This window comes from Sprattus sprattus (genome assembly GCF_963457725.1).
Source record: "Sprattus sprattus genome assembly, chromosome: 6".
Taxonomy (NCBI): Eukaryota; Metazoa; Chordata; class Actinopteri; order Clupeiformes; family Clupeidae; genus Sprattus; species Sprattus sprattus.
The window spans coordinates 31,946,006-31,967,519 of NC_137925.1; the positions used below are offsets into that span (position 1 = coordinate 31,946,006).

Here is a 21,514-nt window from a genome sequence, read left to right on the forward strand (position 1 = left end):
AATTCTGTGCGTAAGTACGTTTTATAAATGAGGCCCATTGTTTAATTTCCCCTCAAGTTTGTTTGTTTAGATACAGAGCGGTAGGCCTACTTGAAATGAACATTGTCCAACAGCATTCAACCTAATCTTAGTCTGCTGGTCCTTGCACGAAATTGGTTGTATGCTCACAAATCAACCCCGCTAATGATTGTATAGCCCCTCGGCCCCTCCTCACGTTAGATTTCACCCAGTCTTCGCCGGTCTTTGCGGAGACCACGAGAGAGGGAGTCCGTCACGGGGACTGACATATGCTAGAGCAAATCGCAGTAGCCTCCCTTCATAGCCATTGCCTGTCGCTCGCATCTGGCTGCCTTTAGTGTGTTAGTGAATGTATACATGTATTTGAGCATGTGGTTTATGCGCGCAGTAGCTGCTCATATCTAAAAGGGATCCTCCTCTAGTCCAGTTTGTCGACCGGAGCGGACAGGAACACTGAAGAACCAAAGACATCCAATAAATGTCGGATTAAAGACGACCGGAGTTGATCGTTCTCCTTCGACCATAAAGTCTTGGACAATGTTTCTCGTTCAGTATACAGGTAATGTTGCAACTCTTGCTGTGTTATGCCAGTGTATTTGAGTGCCTCTTTTGTCTGCCGCCCGTCTCTAGCCGGTCATATTGTATATACGGAGTAACGGTGTGAATTTGGAAATGAATTAGAGCTAGATCGTTGCTTCAGAACATGGAATAATTGGCTAATTGCAGTTGCCATTGTCACCAGTCTTTTGTTTACAAGCGATGTCATCTTGATATAGAAACATTCAGCGCTTGAGAATGAGATCCTTTGCCGTGGCTATACTGAAGCTTTGAAATCGGCCACGGATCGACTTCATATTTCATTTTATAACCTACACACAGGTTTCAGTTATTTTTCGTTTGAGAACCCGAAGGGCTCTAGTCTATGTTAACCGCAGGCGACTTCTGATGGCTTTTGCAGACATGGTTTAACTTCATGATTACCAAGTTTGAATGTCGGCAAAACGTGCAGTGCTCTTAGGAGTGGATCTCTGCTTTGGCCCAATGGTAATTTCTTGGCTTTTGCCTGATCGCAAATGACAGGCTGCACTTAAGAGAGTGCTGCTGACAACATTAATGTTTCGACTTGACGTTCCAAAAACGGGCCATAGAATAATTAGGCTATGCATTGCGTGTTGTTTTCCATCTCGCCAGAAATCACTAAACTAGTCGATGGAACTTCAATCCATCATGTTCAACTCGTGAATGAAACGGGGAGGACTTGTTAAACGTCCCAGTAGGGTAATTGAATCCGCTCCGACGTGCTGTCATTGATGGACGCATCTCTCAATTTAATGTCAGACTATAACGAAGTCTTGCGTGAATTATGTTACAACAATTCCAGTGGTCAGATCCAGTGCTTGGTCTTCAATTCTGGCACGCAAACTGACCCTTATAGACGTTGACCTTACTTGTTGGTGGTAGTCTCTGTCTTTTCACTGCAGTCATTGCCCAGCTTGAATTCCCTTAGCCCAGTGGTTCTCAACCTTTTTTCAGTATTGTACCCCCTGTGAAATATTTTTTCAGCCAAGTACCCCCTAACCAGCGCAAAGCATTTTTGAAATATGTTATACACAGCGCTTTGCCATCATTGTCTGATTTATTAAACTGTCAGCACTGAAGATTGAACATTGAACATTGTTGCATTGAACTGAGTGCGTTTGCAATTACATTTTAGTAAGAAACTTGTGCTTCACTGAAAATCTTTGTCAGTCTTGGTGGCAAGGAGGCAACTGCTGTGATCAAGCGCTTCTCCAGGCACAGTCTGTTTCTCTGCTTTGTTTTGATCACAGTCATTGCAGAGAAGGAGGCCTCACATAAATATGTGGAGGCATAGGGTAGTAGCTGCTCCAAAGCTTTCTCTCCCAGGTCAGGGTGCTCCTGCTTCACACAAATCCTAAACTGTGTGAGTGTGGATGTGGCAAACTTCATCTGGAGCCCACGGTCAGATGACACTTCCATGAGTGTTTCCTGATTAGTGACAGAGCTTCCACATGCTTCGGACAAGAGAAATGGGTTTTTCACCCAATCCAGCTGTGTAGATTTCTCCTCCATGTCAGGAAAGTAGGACATTGAAAATTAAAATGTTGAATCAAATTGGTCTAATGTCCCACGATGACCAACTGGACTGGAGCTCTGTCCACATCCTCACTAGAGAGAAAATCATCCATCTGAGGAAATCAGGTGAAATCCCCCTGTGCAGAGGCTCTTCTCCACAGCACTACTTTCTTCGGGAAGCCTACCACCTTGTCATGCAGGTTTAAAATGCTGGTGTCCTTTCCCTGCAGACATATTCAGTTCGTTCAGTTTGCTGAATATCTGCCAGATAGCACATATTTGCAAGCCAGTCTGTGTGGCATTGGGGGATCTGTGCTCAATCAGAAAGGTCTGTACTTCAGATCGTAATTCCAACAGCCGTTTGAGTATTCTCCCTCGAGAAAGCCAACGCACTTCTGTGTGCAGCAGCAGTTGTGTGTGTTCAGCTCCCATGTTTTCGCGAAATAAAATCGCGCTTATTATACAGTTACTTGCCAAAACGATAGAAGACATTCCTCCAGAATACCTCTTTTGAATGAGTTTGTTGCCACGTACCCCCTGGACTGGTTGAGAACCACTGCCTTAGCCTAATTAGTTAGGATTATTGTCAGTGCATTGAACAGTGGTTGGCAAAGAGCTGGAGATGCTTGTATGGTCCGGTAAGAAATGCTAGCTTGCCCAGTGGCTCACACCCTTCCCTTTAAAATATGTTTGTATTATAACTAGTTTGAAGGCCTGTCTTTTCCATGGAGTAGGAGTCTATTAACAAGAATCTCTTTCGTCGTGAACAGTGTTTGTCCAGAGTTAAATTAAACCCCTGGACTATCTCTGGACTTTTGATGGACCCTGAAATCACAATAATCTTCCTGAATCTCATACTCTGTGTAGTTAGACGAACGATTGCATCAAAGTGAATTTCATCCTCAGTAGTTGTGCTCCCATAGCTTTTATTATCCTCCTCAAATCACGTTCAACATTTGTCCTTGAAGCCCTTCATGATTCGTTCATCGTTTGTTGCTTGTTTTTGCATTCTTGCCAGATGATTGCTGCCAGTTATAGCATGCTTATGACAGTCACTGTCTAATGAAGGACATCTTGTATGAAGCACTGCTTGCATTATGATTTAGTGTTGATCTTTGCCCTTAGCTGATTAACTCTTCCTGCTGCTGTTTTCAGCTTCAGGGAATTTGCTCTCTTAATTGAGAAAAAAAGGTTATGAGGTTTAATGCTTGTCCCATCATTAACAAGTACTTTAAAGTTTGAGCCATCCCTGAAGAAGATTTGGTCGGTTTTGAAATGAAAAAAACTTTCTCCCTCTACTTCTTAAAAGGCTGTGTGCCAACAATGGTGACAGAAGGCCATGCTTGATGATTTTTACCCCAACTCTGCACACACACACACACACACACTTCTCTCTCTCGCTCTCCTCCTCTTTTGCTCCCATGGCCAGGGGCTCCCAGCATCTGCACATCCGTCTGAGTGAATCTGTTTTGACTGCTCACCCTGAACTCATGCGACCATGGTAGGGGAAAGGTTTATCATACGCTGTGGCAGCCATTTACTTTCTTACTATACTCCTACTCCCTGATTGATTGCGAGGGCACATTTTAAATTGCACATAATGGACAAGTCCCTGAAAGCCTGCATATGTGTCTGGGAGTATGAAGGAGAGAGAGAGAGAGACACACACACACACGCACACACACACACACACACACACACGCACACGCACACACACACATGGGGTCGCTCTGTCTGTATGTTTGTATGTTGTGATATCTTTTTGTATTGCATGTATGTTTTGTTGTGAGCTTTGGCAATGATGTCTGGGTGACATTCATGCTAATAAGCAATCTTGAACTTGAACTTGAGAGAGAGAGAACAACAACAGGAGGGTGGGGGCGAGATATGGGGAAAGGGACAGAATGGGGAGCAGTAGCAGAATGGTCATGGTTTTGAGCATCCCCAGACCCATGGGTAATAGTCCCACAGAATCAGTCCAGGGGAATGCTCTTTGCACAAAAGAGGAAATCTTTGGGGACTGTGGCTGCTTTGGGACAAGAAAATCTCAAATCTTTTTAATAGGAGAATCTAAGGAGCTCAATGTTCCAGGGCAATTCAAATACAGAGTGCGACTTGCGTCGCTTTAGCTTTATGGGGGGAAGAATTGTGACATAATGAAATGTAAAATATAGGTCATGCAAGCCTTAGAGGATGTTTTGTCTTTTCATAATCCTGGGTAGGGCTGGGCGATATATTTAATTAATCTGGTTATTGAGTTATTTGAGTTTTTGTTTTTGTTTTTGAACAAGGTGAAAAATACCTAAATCGAGATAAGTGCATCCTCTGCTGTCACTCAACTACCTGCACTAGCTGTTATCTGGAGTTATGACCGTAACATTGGTAGATCTACACAGTTACTGTCAGTCACTGAACAATTCTATTCGTCTGCCATTGGACAGGTCCTACACCAGTCATGTTCGATTGGGTGCCTGTTTTCACCATGTTGTGTCACATAAATGCTACCGGTCAGCCATGCCCATTAACTGTAGATTAATAGCAACCGAATAACACTTGTGGTCGACTAATGTTGGTGTATTTAATCGCTAGGGGTTAATAACGTGAAGTCACACTAGGAAAAAAACTGCTGACCTTGTGTGTCTCCCGCCTACAGTGGAATCGTGCTAATTGAATTTCCCACAGCTGCTTTGAGTTCAAATGGAGTCTTTTCCTGTTCTGATTCTCTCCTCCTCCTCGTCGTGAGTAGTGACATTTAAAGAGAAAGCGTTGCACAACAAGGACATTTGGGATTCCCCGGCCTATGTCACTATAATGACAACAGCAGCACTTCTTCTCTAAGCCAAGCCAAATACAAACCCTCTGATGACAAAAATATGTGCAAGTTATTTGTATTGCTTTAGTTAGGGATGGGCCCCATCCATTCGCGTTTGATATTCAACATGGACTGTCCTGAGCTCTCTTTTCTTGAGAGGTGCCAAAGCGTGCTTTCTAACCGTTTCCTTGTTCTCTCCCCCATCTGTTGAGCTGATGTGGAAGATGTCGCCCGTACAAATCCATGAAGAGTTACTATTTTCAATCCTCTCATACACCTCCTGTTTTAAAAATATATAATCTTTTTTTCCATCTCTGGTGTGTGTGTGCAATGCTTGTTGTTTCAATCCTCTTCTACAAAAGTATATGCTTGGGCACAAAACCCATCTTGTTGGGATTGATTGTTTGGCCAGCCTATTGAAGTCAAGGGCCAGTCCATTCCAGGTGAACGACTCACCAGATAACAGGTTGTCCTTTTTCTTGTCATTTCCTCTGATTGGAATCTGTCTTTCGCGTGTTTGTGTGTGTGTGTGTGTGGGTCTGTGGGTGTCTGTTTGATGGGAGAAGGAGCTGAGAGGTTCAAGTGGCTGTGACGGATGAATGGCACCTGCGGACGGAAACTCGCTCGGACAGCCTGGGTCTCCGAACGCCCCCGCCAGCCCAAACATGGCTGAGTAACACTGAAAGCAGGAGAGCACAATGGCTGGAAAGGCTCTGGACCTGGCTGTGATAAATAATCACACCAAATCAAGCCGACTGAAGCATGCACTGCTGCACTCTTACTTTTTTCTCTCTCTCCCCCTCTCTCTTTTCTCCCTGTTTGCTTCTCTTTACCTCATTTTCTCCCTTCTCATTGCCCCTTTTACTCCCCTAACCCCTTTCTCACACTCACACACACACACACACACGCTCACACACACACACACTCTCACACACACCCTCACGCACACACTCACACGCACACACGCAGGAAGTGGTAAATGAAAAAGACAAAAGCTCGATCTGGGTGTGCTCTACACACTGGGGCTTTCGCCACCACACTCCGAATGTTTATTTTAACCCCTTCTGTATCGAGCTTTGCACCCTGGTATTAGGATTGGAGTGATCCTTCAACATCTTACGGATCAGTCACACCATTCGCCTTAGGTGTCTAATTTAAACCCTGGGGGCTTATCTTGAGCCGACTCTTCCGTGGATATAGGCCTATCTATCTGTCTTCCGAGGCGAGGCAGTGGCATGGCAACTGTAGAACGCAGAACTCCCTTCATTTACGCTCTGGCCAGTCACCATAGAGCTCAGCAGTTGTCGAACGGACAGACACGGATGGGAAGGTAGGGAGTGTGCCAGAGAGATGGTGAGAATGATGAAATGGGATGGAACAGGAGAGCTGTAGGAGACAGAGGACAGAGGGGGAAAAGAAGAGAGAGAACAGGCCAGGAAGCAGTGAGAGTGAGTGGAAACAGGAGCCAGAGGAAAAGAGGGGAGGGGACAAAGCTTGAGTCTCTTGTGCGAGATGGTGGCAGTAATATTGTATATCACTTTTGGTGCACACCGGCCTCCCCCCAGAGATAAAGTGAACACGAGTTTTTGTTGTTGCTTTGGCTTTTTTTTCCCCGCTCTCCCCTCCCTCCCGACCCTGCCAGGAAAAACTATTGGAAGTAGCACAGTACATGCTATGATGGATCACCCTAGGGGCGCAGGACAATACATCTTAAAGCGATGCCGGTGTCCGCTGCTGCCACAGCCCAGAACGCTCCAGAAAGCAGCCTTGGCTTCATCGCAGATAATGGGAAAGATCACTCCTTTTGCCCATTTTTTTCACATTGGATTATAAATTTGTTGTGCAATTTTTGTTTCGAGAAATACTAGCCTACTTTTGGCAAACTGGAATGATGTATTTTTTTCATTTTAGCTTACCCCTGCGTATTCCTGATCCCCTTATGCTTTTGTGCTTAGATCTTCTAATGGTGACTGCTTCTTGCTGTAATAGTTCTGACCAAGGTACAATGCAGATGGGGAGAGGGAAACTTTTTTGACCTTGAATAGTCTTTTGAAGCTTCGGTTAGACAGTAATGGCTGGAAGCTATGTCTGTTATTCGCAGCGGATCTGTTAAATGATGAATGTGGAGTTAACAGGCGGTGCTAATACTTTTGTCTCACTGCATAAATCTCCAAAAGATGCAAAGATGTCCAGAAACCCCCATGGCTCCTTCAGAAAACTGTCCCAAATCTTAGTATGTATTCAGTGCATTCACAAGGCTCTCCCAGCCTGTTTGATGAAATAGAGAGATTTATAAATAATAACAACTAGCTTTTACCCGTTGAGGAGTGTCAAATCAAGAATGTAATGGCATTATCTCGAATAATCTGAATCATTAGGAGAGAAGAGAAGAGAAGAGAATATTTTATATTTTATTTTATTGTTTTGCAGTGTATTGTTTTGTATGTACTTAACGTCACTACGTGTCACTACATGTTGCACTGTATATTGTATTGTCTGTTACTGCTGAGCTGCAAGATACCTGAATTTCTCCAAGGGGATCAATGAAGTATCTATCTATCTATCCACACAAAGGGACTTGAATGAGTCTGTTAATAAGGTTGTTGCCGAGGTGCCCAATTACACCAAACTGTTCCTGTGCACTGTATGGAAATATATGGGCTAATAATACGGATAACACAGCGAAGAACATCGGACACAATGCTTAATGATGATTATATGGAATATACCCGACCGGTCTTTAATTCCTCGTTGGAACAATCCTGTAGCCAGAAACAGACAAAACCTCAACGGGTATGGCCTGGTTGCATCTCAGAATCAGAATCAGAATGGGACTTTATTGCTAGGAAGGTTTTCACCAACCAGGAATTCTTTGCAGCACATTGGTGCGAAACATAGGCTAGGCCTACACAAAGACAAATAGTGTGTGTATATATATATATATATATATATAATATAAATATATATACCAGTGCAGTCTCCTAAATAAAGTCAGAGAAATGGTAACGTTCTTGTCGGTGAGGGATATTAATTAAAAGATGTGTAATTAGTATAGTCGTAACATAGCCTAGGCCTATATTTTGCGTATTTGCCACAGTCTCTACAGTCTAGATATATCAACTGTGAATTTACGTCATTATGTTTGACTGAAGGCACTGAATTACACACATGTCTCCTTTTGGTACCTTCACACAGCAGCCATTGACCCGTGCACTCACCTGAACAATGAAGGCGAACTCCCCGGTTAAAAAACATACGGAAAGACCCGAACGATGACGTGGAAAATCGGAACTACTCGACTCGATGCTGTCAAACTGTCAAAGTTTCAAAATGGCGACCAAGCTGCTGATAATTCGTGAAAGAAACGAATATTATGAAAGAAATAGCCTATGCAGAGCTTGTGTAACACCTTTAAAACAAACAGACGTGTATAATGAATGACATATCCAAGTAGGAAGCGCGTACGTATCGTAACCACGGAGGAGTTAGAGGGACAAACTCGCTTTCTTACGATAATTATTATATAAATAAATAAACATGTCAAAATCAAAAGAAGGACCTCTTGTTTGTGGACCCAATCTTCAGACGCGTCATGGCGTTGGATGAAAGTTGTTTATCTCAGGGTTGTTGGGGAGCTTCTGTGTCCATTGGGACCTTGAGCAAATGTTTTTGCCCACCTTGATCCCTCTTTTCCCAGAATTGAAAGACTTATTCCTGTCTCTCTGTGTGTGTGTCTGTTTGCGCCAGTGGGCACGGTGTGTGTTGGCCTGCAATGGTCGTTCTTAGATCTTTGGGGCTAACAGAAAAGAGAATTCAGAGGGTGCTCTCGGTCAATCCAGGTTCCAGTAATTTTCCATCCCCAGCAGCGGGGGTTTGGATGGTGGATCTTGTCCTTAGCCACTCACATTAGGGAGCTGCTGTAAACACCCCAGACCAGTCAAAGACCCCCTCTGTGCTTAGCCTTTCATGAGGAATGAGCTCCCCCCTCCAACCAACAGCACCACCTCTCTTCCAACGCAAGTCAAGTGCAAATGTGAACGTGTTCTTCAGCTGATTCATGAAGAGTGTAGTGTGTGAGATGGGAGGCGTATGGATGTCAAAGGGAGGATTGTACCTGCTTGTTTTCTGCTCGGCAGACGGGGGGAGGGGGGTTGTAGGGGTGGGGCAGATGGGGAGAGATGCTGGCCTGCCACAGATGGGGAGAGATGCTGGCCTGCAGTTTCAGAAAGCCTGGCTGCACCACCTTTAGCTCAGTTCAGCAGTTTTTACCAACAAAAATCGTTTGGCTTGCATGTCTCTCTGTGCGCGTTTGAGTGAGTGTTCACTTGTGTGTGTGTGTGTGTGTGTGTGTGCATGTGTATGTGTGTGTGTGTGTGAGAACATTAATATGTCTATTTTCTGTGTGCTCTCTCCTCTTGCACCCAAACAGATGAGGTCTAGCTTTCACACACTATTGACACAAGAGGGGCGTCACTTGAAGAGGAGGGAGGGCAAGAGGGGGAGAAAGAGAAAGATGACGTTCATTCTGTCCCCCACTTTATTACTATATCTATTTTTACCGCAGGAATGCCGCTGGAGTAAGACGGATGCGTAAATCACTGTCCTCACACCCAGGGGTGGCGAGAGGAGCTTGTCCTGGGACCAGGGCGTAGCTCCTCGTTTGACCTCAGCGCCATGTTTCTTGGCCGCCTCTCGAATCCATATTTGACATTTGTTATGTTTGAGTCGCTGTGCATGCTATACATCACTCTAAAAGAGCAATAAACTGAAACATGTTAAACCCCTTTGGAAAGGGTTTATGTGATCCCTCATAAACATAAAGCTCATTGTTGCCATGTGGAGTAATTTATGCACAGGGAGACCTATCATTTACACCTAAATGTATGTTTGCGCTACCTGTGAGTCATTAAATCACACCATTCTCCTTCAGGCCTTTAATTCACACAATTATAGGCTTTCCTCAAGGCTTGTTGTCAAACATTGGGAGAAAAACACAGCTGTTGAAGACCATAGCTGCTTTTCAGGAGGCTCTTGCTCATCAAGGCTCCAGGAGAATATGTAGAGTGATAGTATTGGCTGAAGAAGGCACATGCAGCCAAGATCTGAGTACATAGAAATAGTTTCCTGGTTTGCAGGCCCACAAAAGAAAACAAAGAATGCAGAATGATCTAGTTGTCTCTTTGTGCCTCAGAGGGAAGCCAGGTTGCCTTAGAGAAGGGCAGCAGTATTTGGGAGTTGGGAGGAAGAGGAGGAAAAAAGAAAGTGAGTGCAAACAGTGACATCAAAATGGCATAAAGGAAAAATTCTGGCAGAATCCGGTGGAGCCCCCCATCGCTCCTGTCAGAGCTAATCTCCTCCCATGCGTAGGCCTTGCAAGATTTTCATCCACGTTCATGTCTCGGGTACCTCTTCCTCCAAGCTTGTGCACGCAGTGGTGGAATGCTCTATAGCCGACAGCCAAGGGACCCCCCCACCCGCCCCCCGGTCTCTTTTCTCCCCCTGGCAGTCGAAACACAAAGGTCTTCAGCATCACAGCATCCACAGCATCCACATTTGAGCTCACTTGGTAGGGTGTCTGTGAGGAGTAGAGGGGGTTGCCTGTGAGGCATCATGTTGGCTTGAGTGATCAGCACACAGCAGGTTCATGGTTCCCTCCTTCCCTTCTTTGATCCTTCCCACAATTCCTGGAAACACGGTAATTCTGTTGTAAGTTTTCTGCCTTCATAGAAAAGTCCTTTAATGGGCTCCGTTGCAGTTGTTGGAAGGTGGTGGTTGCTTAGCACAGTCTTTATGTTATCCTGCGTTTTGTTTTCTAGAGATTATTATTCCCTGTAGCGCTGTTCAGGCCCCAAAGGTTCCAGTGTGACTGAGTCGTGAAACACACCTGTTGCTCTGTGACCTGATGGGCCACCAGGCTCTCGTACATAAACACACAAACTCCAGGTTGCACAGACTCTTGTGGTTTTATGGTTTGCATATCTGTGGTCTGACAGCCTCTTCTTTTGCCTCTACACCTCATAAACTCCCCAGCACCACTTCTATGACCACCCCCTCAGCCCCCCCCCACCCCACCCACCGATGTGGTCCCTGTGGATAACACGCCTGTCAGCAGCCTGTCAGCCCCTCTCCTGGTGCCCTCTCAGTGTCCTCACCACACTGCTGACTGAGGGGATCTGTCTCGCTTCACGCTGGGCCGGACCTCCTGGAGGCCCTGCAGCCACAGTGTCTATGCTAGTGCAAACCTCCACACACACACACACATACAGCAGCCACAGCGTCTATGCTGGTGCAAACCTCCACACACACACACATACAGTAGCCACAGCGTCTATGCTAGTGCAAACCTCCACACACACACACATACAGCAGCCACAGCGTCTATGCTGGTGCAAACCTCCACACACACACACATACAGCAGCCACAGCGTCTATGCTGGTGCAAACCTCCATGCACACACACACACATGCAAGGCCCAAAGTAGAATGACGTTATTTAAAGTCCGCCCCTCTTTCGTGGTCCCTCATGGTTTCTCTTCCACATTGACCGCTCAGTACCAGCTTACGTGGTCCTTCATCTTTGAGGACATCTTTCCCTCTTCTGGCGTCTCCGTCCCCAACACCCAGCCTCTCCCCTCTTGGCGAGGTGACAGGCCCTCTGAAACATCTCTGAGCTGAGCCTCAGATCTGGAGAACTTCTCATCCTTCTCCTTCTCTGCCTGCCCTTTTCTTCCTTGCCTCCCCCCACCCTCCTCTCCTGTGCCTGCCTGCATCCCTGCCTGCTCCCTCTCTTCTGCGTCGACATTTGATCTGCTGTTTTTGATCAGCTTTTTATCGCCCTTCCCCAGAGGGCCAGGTGTAGGGGAGGGGAATGAGAATGGCAGAAGAGGAGGATGAAGAGGGAGAGAGGGAGGGAGGTGTTCAGAGGAGAAGGGGCTGGGAGGGTGCACTACTGCTGTTGTTCTTTAAGTGGAGGTCAAAGCCTTTGGGACAGGCATCAAGCACAGAAATGAGGACGAGCGCCGTGTGTACACGTACACCTCTGGGACAGATGCTGACAACAGCTGGAATTAACATCACGGCACTGAACACCGCCATTACACTTGGCTGGGTGGAGGTGGGGGGATAATTGGATACACAAATCAGTGTGTGGGTACAGGTTTATAGTGGAGCCCTGCCTTTATAGCGCCATATTTCACCGCCTGGTGGGGAGCCCTGTCACGGCGTTTTTTGACGCAGTGGGTGTGCCAACAGAGGTGAGGTTTCCCCCTCTCCCTCTCCCTCTCCCTCTCCTTCTCCCCCTCTCCCTCTACCTGTACCTCTCCCTCTCTCCCTCTCCCTCACCCTCTACCTCTCCCTCAGGACAGAGGGTTTCCACTGATGGTGTTGGCATTTGCCAGGGAGGAGGAAGAGGGAGATGTGCTCAATGAGAGGTGCAGGGTAGCTTCTCATCCTGGAGATAATGCTCTGGCTGTGCAGGCCTGCTGCCCTGTTGACATAATGAAAATGTCAGGGACGGTGGCCTGGCTCTGTGGAAAAGCGGAGGCCGTCTACAACCTCTTGTTCTCCTGTGCTTTCAACAGCCACAGCAGAGAAACTAGTGAATAACATTACCTTGTGCACAGGGACAGGTTTTTTAAAAAAAAAATTAAATAAATGTAACTGAACTTTCTCAAAGTCTCATTCTCTCACTTAAACCCTCTCTCTCGTTCTCGTGTTTATTTCTGACGTGTTCTCCCCTTTTATTGACTGGTTCTCCCTTTAGCACACTGTATTGTGCAGCATTTTTTCCCTGAGTTGTGTTTATGGCAGCACAATATTGAATGTTCAGTGCCAGGAGATATGTATCCTCAGGGGTCATGTAAAGGTCGCGCCAAAAACATTGAAGCGTGTGAGAAGAGTAGGAAATGAAATGCATTTCCTTTTCAGTTTTTGAAAAACTTTCCCTGTCTGACCCCGACCTTCTCTCTCCTTCTCTCTTTCTCTTTCTCTCTCCCCTCTCTCTATCTCTCTGTCACTCCCATCTCTCCATATTTTCCCCTCTCTGCACCATACCCATTGTTTGTGTGAATGAGCTGAAGTGAAGATTTATTATTTTTTGCAAGTAAACAGGGCAACCACCAACAGCCTTGCTTATTTGCATCCCAGTGTGCTCCCATATGTTGTCTGAAATCTGTTCTTCTTCTTGGCTTGTTAGAGCGCCCCAGGGACCCGGTGGGTATAGGCTGGGTTTGGGCCAGGCTCCAAGAGCTCCACAGAGTGGCCTGAGGTAGCTGGACTCAACAGCTTGGCACGACCTCTTCATCCTCCCCTCTCATGTCCGTCCATCAGTCTCTTCTGCAGGCCTGCGTCTGGGAGTGAGTGCCTCTGCACCTCCAGTCAGATGGCAGAATAAACCACAGGAGCTCCGGGGTCATCTCTACTCTCAGTTATTAAAAGTTGGAGAAAAGGTGGACTAGGCTAGCTTGGCACTCCCTCGGCTCTTGTTTCATAAGTTAGTTATGTAAATTGATTCCCTGTTTCCATTTGATGCCTATTTGCTATGAACTGAAGGCAGCACTCTCTCTCCACTGTGCCTGGTGGAGGATCAGAGCTTTAGTCACTCTCCGCTGGCCTTAAGGCTTCTGTGTGTGGTGCCAGTCTCGCCAGGAGAAGCACTGACTCTAGCCTCTAAAGCAGACCAGAAGGCTAGCGTTCTGAGCTTCAATAGATAGCATCTGCTGCAAAAAGAACAGTTATTATTAAACTTGTCATGGACACGACAGGGAGGTCTGTCTTTGATCACATGGTGTTTGTTTCTTTTCAGTCTGTCTGCAGAATATTTCATTATTTATTGAGCTCATCCAGCCAAGAGTTTTTGTATATATATATATTTCTATCCACAGACATCAGTGTATTGTGTTTCTTAGATGATGAATGGAGCTTGATGTCTGCCTCACTGGCTACCCAACTTCAGGCGAGAGCTCTCACCTCACGGGCCATGTCTCATGTTTATCATCAGACACCGTCAGTGAATCAAGTCCCTCACCAGATGAATCTGCCACAGTGTCACAGGCATGAAATATATAAAAGAGTGAGTGTGTGCGTGACACACACACACACACACACATACACATATACTCACACACACACACACACATATACACACACACACTCACACATACACACACACACACACACACACTGTGTATTTATATTAAAGGGATAGTGGTATTTTTATCCATCTGTAAATCTCCTTCATGACAGTTGTAAGTCATCTTCATTGCAGCTGTACCTCAGATGCCACCTCTCATTAGGTGAAGCCTAGCTGATTTGGCCCCCGCTTGAATCCCATAAATTGTCGGCCCTGGAAGGTTGTTGTTAAGTCTGTACGGCGTGTGGTTTGTGTGTGTGTGTGTTGTGGGGGGTTGGGATTTGTCTTGGGGAATGGTGAATTACACAGGAGGTGTCCCTGGAGGAGTGGTGTCAGGGGCATAGCAGACTGACGGGTATAAGGGGCTGACGTTGCTCCCAGAGGCCACCTGACCCCCAGGGAGTTAACAAATATCCAGACCAGTGACGTGCCGTGAGGTTCGCAGCTGGTGAGGCACAGAAACCGGAAGTGATTACGTCATTCCGATCTCTAGTTGTTTAAAAAAATTGAAATGTATACATCATACATGTATATATGCTTATGGTTTAAAAATTGTCATCTCACCAGAACTGAAAAAACTTTGTTTTATTGTCTAATACTATTACTTTTAAACAATCGTTTTTCTTTTTATTATAAGAAGTTATGCGGCTCAATGTTCAACTGACTTTTACGAGGCTATAGGCCTGCAGCTAAATGTACAATCGGTGTGGTAATTGAACTTTTACACCGTGTCAAATAAGATATTAATAGTTACAGGGTAGCGTATGTAGCCCTCCCACCAATGATATGGCTCATTTCATTTTGTCTAGGGAAAATATAACTACGTGGTGGGATGCTAATTTAAATTACCTTTTACACAACTCGGACACTTGAATTCGCAGTTTAGAAAAAAAACAATTACATATTTATTTACACAACGTATTAACAAGCAAACAGTTAAACACCGCAGACATAGCACACAATACCAAAATGTTCAAGGCAACTTCAAGGCAACTTCCCTAGCAGCCTTTAGCGAGGTTTGTGTTGCGCATGAATATGTCCCGTTTGGAAACGTGAAACACTCCAATGCAAATGTCAATACCTTCTGTCCCTTCGTTTGAAGCAAACATTTTAGCTCCGCCATTGGTCTCCCATTATTAATCATTTCACGTTTGGACTGCAAGTCCAGTTTTGAGAACTGCTTCAGCTTAGCAATACAACCTTCCATTTTCGCCGTCAAGTAGAAGTGTAAAAGAGGACAGACTTTAGAACCAATTATACCCGACAATTGCGCTCTCGCTGACCCCCTTCACTGAGGCAGTGGTACTGCCTGCCTCACTTACAATATTTTTCAATGCGTTTTGAGCTCAACTCAAAGGTTCTACGCTTGCGCACGCATGCCTCAAACCCAGTTTGGTGTGATTGCGCAATACTAGGGGAGGCACTGCCTCCCCTGCCCATAGACACCAATACAACTAGGGGTGGGAATCTCTTGGCACCTCACGATTCGATTCGAAATTGATTCAGAGGTCAACGATTCTTCTTTTTTTTTTTTTTTTTTTAACACATCCATTTTATGTTGAAATGCAAGCTGCATCGACAATTCCATTGCTCATAGAAAGTCAAAATTGTGACCATTTAAAAGCTTTTTCTCTAATAAAGCAAATAGAGAAGGTAATTCATCTATTGATTTTCTTTAATTATCAAACACAAAGTAGGAAGTGATTTTAGACTCTGAGTTGCAAACTCAAATGATTTAATAGTCGGAATGCATCGATAATCATTTTATCGGTTTTTAATTGATAATCGATAATCAATCGATAATTGCATTTCACAAAAAACGGATGTGTAAAAAAAAAAGATTATCAATTCTACACTGATAAAACGATTATCAATCTATTTCGACTTTTAAAACATTCGAGTTTGCTACTCAAAGTCTTTGCTACACTTCCTACTTTGTGTATTTTGACTTTCTATGAACAATCCAATAATCGATGCAGCTTGCATTTCAACATAAAATGGATGTGTAAAAAAAAAAAAATTAAATTACAAAATCGATTGTGAACTCTTCTGAATCGAGAGAGAATCGTTTTAGAGAGAATCGAGAAAAATCGAATAATCGAATAAGCGATTTTGATAACAAAAATGCTCAATGATCGGAATCATGCAGAAATTACACCCATACCACAGATTAGTAGAGAAATATGAATATTTATTTTATAATATATATTAACTACTTACTGGCCGAGAGTGAGGTCATGCAGGTAAATATCAGACAGAGGCCGTAAGGTATCGACCGAGCGATAGCGAGGTTGATGAGGGGGGGCCGAAGTCTGATATACCTGCATGACCGAACGGTCGAGGTTAGTAAGTTGTTTATTATATGGCATTTAAGCTCTTCATTTTGAAAATAAATGGTAATTGTAAATAGAAAACATATCGTTTTGTTCAGCTCTCAAGTCTTCTCAAGACACAGTGTTTCAGGTGTTGCCTAGCAAACAATGACTTGCTAACTTCAAGTTACAATGATCAATAGAAAACGGACAACAGGGCTCAGCTTAAATGGCTTTAATTTACAGTTAAACACAAGGTTTTCAAACTATAGTAGTCAAGTGTTCATCATCACTTTCAATAACACATTTTCGCTGCTTCTGAAGTCCTATAAAGTATTACCCGATATCAAGGATGTAATGTTTAGTACTTGGTACATGGTATCACTCATTTTTAAGATTGATGGGGTGTGCAATAAGAATACTTATCCAGACCGCAGACCGGCTAGAACGTCAATACGCGGCTGGCATGACTACTCATTAGCCAAGCAGAATGCTCGTACTGTCGTTGCCATATAATAAATATGTATAGATACATATATACAGTACTGTGCAAAAGTTTTAGGCAGGTGTGAAAAAACGCTGTAAACTAAGAATGCTTTAAAAAATGGAAGTGTTAACAGTTTATTTTCATCAATTCTTCATTAATTAACAAAATGCAGTGAAGGAACAGCAGAAAATTCTAAATTAAATCAATATTTGGTGTGACCACCCTTTGCCTTCAAAATAGCATAAATTCTTCCAGATACACTTGCGCAGTTTTTGAAGGAACTCGGCTGGTAAATTGTTCCAAACATCTTGGAGAACTTACCACAGATCTTCTGTGGATGTAGGCTTCCTAAAATTCTTCTGTCTCTTCATGTAAACCAAGACAAACTCGATGATGTAGAGATCAGGGCTCTGTGGGGGTCATACCATCACTTGCAGGACTTTCTGTTCTTCTTTAAGCTGAAGATAGTTGTTATTGACATTGGCTGTATGTTTGGGGTTATGTTCCTGCTGCAGAATACATTTGTAGCCAATCATACGCCTCCCTGATGGTATTGCATGATGGATTAGTATCTGCCTGTATTTGTCAGCATTGAGGACACCATTGATCCTGACCAAATCTCCAACTCCACTTGCAGAAATGCAGCCCCAAACTGGAAAGGAACCTCTTCCATGCTTCCCTGTTGCCTGCAGGCACTCATTATTGTACCTCTCTCCAGCCCTTCGGCGAACAAACTGCCTCCTTCTACAGCCAAATATTTCTAATTTTGACTTATCAGTCCAGAGCACCTTCTGCCATGTTTCTGCACCCCAGTTTCTATGTTTTCGTGCTTAGTTCAGTCACTTGGCCTTGTTTCCTTGTCGGGGTAGAGCTTTTTGGCTGCAACTCTTCCATGAAGACCACTTCTGGCCAGACTTCCCCGGACAGTAAATGTCTGTACCTGGGTACCACTTGTTTCTGCCAGTTCTGAGCTGATGCCACTGCTTGAACTCTTCCGATTTCAAAGGTAAATAAGCTTGATGTGTTTTTCATCAGCTGCATTAAGGTTCCTTGGCTGACCACTGCGTCTACGATCCTCAACGTCTTCTTCAAAAGAGCTTGAACTGCACAATTTGAAACCCCTGTCTGCTTTGAAATCTTTGTCTGGGAGAGACCCTGCTGATGCAGTATAACTACGTTGTGTCTTGCTGCTGTGCTCAGTCTTACCATGTAAATGGGTCAAAAATAAACATTTATTGTTTACATTTTTCAAAGCATTCTTAGTTCATAGCATTTTTGCACAGTACTGTATTTATATTTATTTTTTTACTTTTCAAAATGACAGGTCTGCCTCCTATGACCGCCCGTCCCTGATCCAGACGCTGATGAAAACGTCGGTCAAAGGGATGTCAAGGGCTCGCAGACAGGATCTGGCCTCTGATGTAATGCAAGAAGAAATCAAAAGATGGAAAAAACTGCTCTCTGTTCAAGCAGGTCAATCTGTCACTTTTGGAGGGTTAATCCACTCCGTTTGGCTGACATTAATTTGTCTCTCTTCTGTCATCCTACCCCTTTCCGTATTTTCTTCTTCCTGGCCTCAAGATTAAGACTTGTTATGTCATTAAACACAACTGGCTGTCAAGTGCTATGTAAGAGAGACTGCTTCCTCGCGTTATTTACGCAGATATATTCTACATTGGTTGTTATTGAGCTTGTTCAAACAAATTCTGAGAAGCTGTTTCACTGACACGTTGTCAAGCCTCCTCTCTTAACACGGCTGTTATAACCCTGCGTGTGTTAACTGATGGAGGAAGTGGGAAAAAAATGATGTATTTCAATCAAACCTTGCACAAAGAATATCTTTTAAAGTGCTCTCTTTGACTCGTTAATCTCTGCTCCACATATTAAACATTTAAGTGCCGATCTTACAGTGCAGCCACATCAAGGAGATCAGAAACTTCCCTGCGCTGAGAAGATCAAAGCCCACATTAGTATTACAACTCAAGCCCTACTCTGATTAGGCACCAACTATCTGCTGGGGTCTACAGAGATTCAAAATGCAGGCACTGCTCCCTCCTTTTACCGCTCTGGTTTTGGTAACAGTTGGTCAGTAATTGACATACTAATTACCCCTCTAGAATAGGTCTCCATCAGCACACAGACACAGCCCTGGCTCTAGGCTAGTGAAGTACCGGAGCAGAGGCTGAAAAATAGCCAGTCTCCATGATGACAGCCTTTTTGTTGTCATAATCCATGATAGTTTTTACTGTACGTACTTTGAGTTCTTGCACCTCACATCTTAAGCATATTGTTCTCCACCAGACCGTGATCTTTTGATCCTGGGCTAGCTTTTGTTTCTGTTTATGAAGCCAGGTCATGAGAAATTTGCATGCACAACCGATTGTCATCAATTCACTGTTTTCTAAGTTTCAAACAAGTCTTCCATCCTCTCCTGTCCACACCTGCTGTCTTTTTGTTCTGAAGAGGTTCATTGCTTTGATACCACTTGGAGAATTCTGTGCGTGCATGTGTGGGTCTGCTGGGTAGTCTTTGTAGTTCCAATAGCCTTGAGCTATGCCTGTTACTGTGGGTGAGGACAGGATCAGAATGAGATCGGCGGAGTCGGTCCGTTTCAGCGAAAACAACTCAGGCCAGATACTCTTCATCTTCACATGAGGAGGAGTGAGAACCCGCCCTCTTGTTCAAATATGCAATTAACATGATGAATGAGCCAAAGAGCCATCACGTGCCTGATGAAGATTACTCATGTCTGCCTGTATAGATAAGGGATGAAAGGAAGCTTAATCAGAGGAGTGAGATGTCGCTTCCATGATTGCAGTTGAGCGTCACCAAATGAGAGGTTTTGAGAAGTTATAGCTCGCTATGGAAGACCTGCTCTTAGGGCAACAGCCTTTATCATGTGTGCTATTCGTGACCTGCTCAGCATTCAAACTGCTTTCAGCATTATATTCAGTAAACTATATCCACTGTTTCTAATGCATTCCTGATGCTGAAGTTGTGAAAAGACACTGAATGACCTCCAGAGGTCTGTCTCGTATATATATGCAGGGATATGCTATACTTATATATGCAGTTCTAGTGTGTGTACGTGGGTTTGCATTGTGTGCATGCTTGAAGGAAACATTTGCAAGCATTTTGGAAATGCAAACTGCTGAGGCAGTGAAGGCCCCACATCAATCTCCCCTCCTCCGATCAAATGTTTGCTTTGTCCCGCTTTGAGGGATTACATTTTAATGGTGGTGAGCAGCAAGCCCTTGGAGATATCCCTGCTTCCTTCCTCTGCCTCTCCCCTACCCTCTGCAGGAGTGGCCCCCTCAAAATAGTGAGGTTGCCTCCGCCTCCCTTGGCTCTGCAAACCTGAGAGCACTCCCAACCCCCAAATACACACACACACACACACACACACACACACACACACACACACACTCACACACACACACAAACTCACACACGCACACACACATATACACACACACAAACTCACACACACACACACACACACATATACACGCACACACACATATACACATACACACATTCACACACAAACACACACACACACACACGTACTCACACACACACATACTCACATATACACAAACCCACACATACTCGCACACACACGCACGCGTGCGCGCACTCACACACACACGCAACCTTTGACCACACCTCTCCACTTCTCAGTTCTAGCAGGCCCCAAGCAAACTGCAGCCCTAAAGACTGATATACTCAGTTTTAGACGCAACGCGTAAGCACGTAATTTACCCAAGGAACTTGTTTTAGACAAGTTTTGATTTACGGTTCCTTAAGGTTCCATTAGGTTCCCTACGGATTGTGCGTGTTGCAAAGCAAATCAACGCCAGAACTGTAGGTTTTATTTTGAGTGAAGTAATCGTATTTATTGCAGCAGGACAAAGGAAAAAAACGTACCGGATCATGAAAGTGTAGTGGGCGAAAGGCTTGATGTTATGAATACATGCAAAGGTTGGCAATTCAGTACCGAATTCAGTGGCGAAAAAGACAGATCACATGATGCAAAATTTCCTTTATTGACACATCTTTAATGACGGCCAAAACTATGTGTTTATGAGTTACATTATTCAAAGATGAGAGGTTAACGGCGAGAGAATCGTGTGAGTGTATGTTGTCAGTGCTTGTAAATACATTGTTGTTGGCCGCAACTCCACGTTAATGTTAGCTTTTGTATATGAGCAGACCGGGCTCATTCTATCAAACTCGCGGGTGCAATCGATTGATTCACGTCAATATGAACTCAATAAATGATATCACCATGACTCACAAGTGGTGGAAAATGAATATGAAAGTATTTGTTCTGTGAATTAGCACATTCTCTCCAAACAATCGCGGGTGAGAATGGGATATTCTCTCCATAAATTTGCGGTCATTTGAGCGTCCTTATAAGTGTTTAAAGAGCGTTTGTAAAGGAGTTCATGTCTTCAGACCTCTTCTGTTATGTTTGTTCATAATCCACAAGAAAAGGCTTATGAGACGGTCTGCAGGCTATTCATGATTAAACAAAAATTCTGGGTCTAAAAAAGACTGTAGTATGCTATAAAACCGGAAACGTGAGACTGTGAAAGGCTGTGGTTCGCCGGCCAATCACAGTCTTTGCGAGCTGCGTGAGGCTGGAGTTTCTTTGT

The 21,514-nt window shown here is 44.4% G+C and overlaps 1 protein-coding gene across 1 annotated transcript in view; it reads left to right on the forward strand.

Annotated features, from left to right (window-relative positions):
- Positions 1-280: 280 nt before the first annotated feature.
- Positions 281-21,514, forward strand: part of LOC308367161 (ecto-NOX disulfide-thiol exchanger 2-like) — a 237,789-nt gene continuing 216,555 nt past the window's right edge. Inside the window, exon 1 of the mRNA XM_080840976.1 lies at positions 281-577. Coding sequence (XP_080697102.1) covers positions 556-577 — 22 coding nt within the window. The 5' untranslated portion in view covers positions 281-555. The remainder of the gene's footprint in view (positions 578-21,514) is intronic.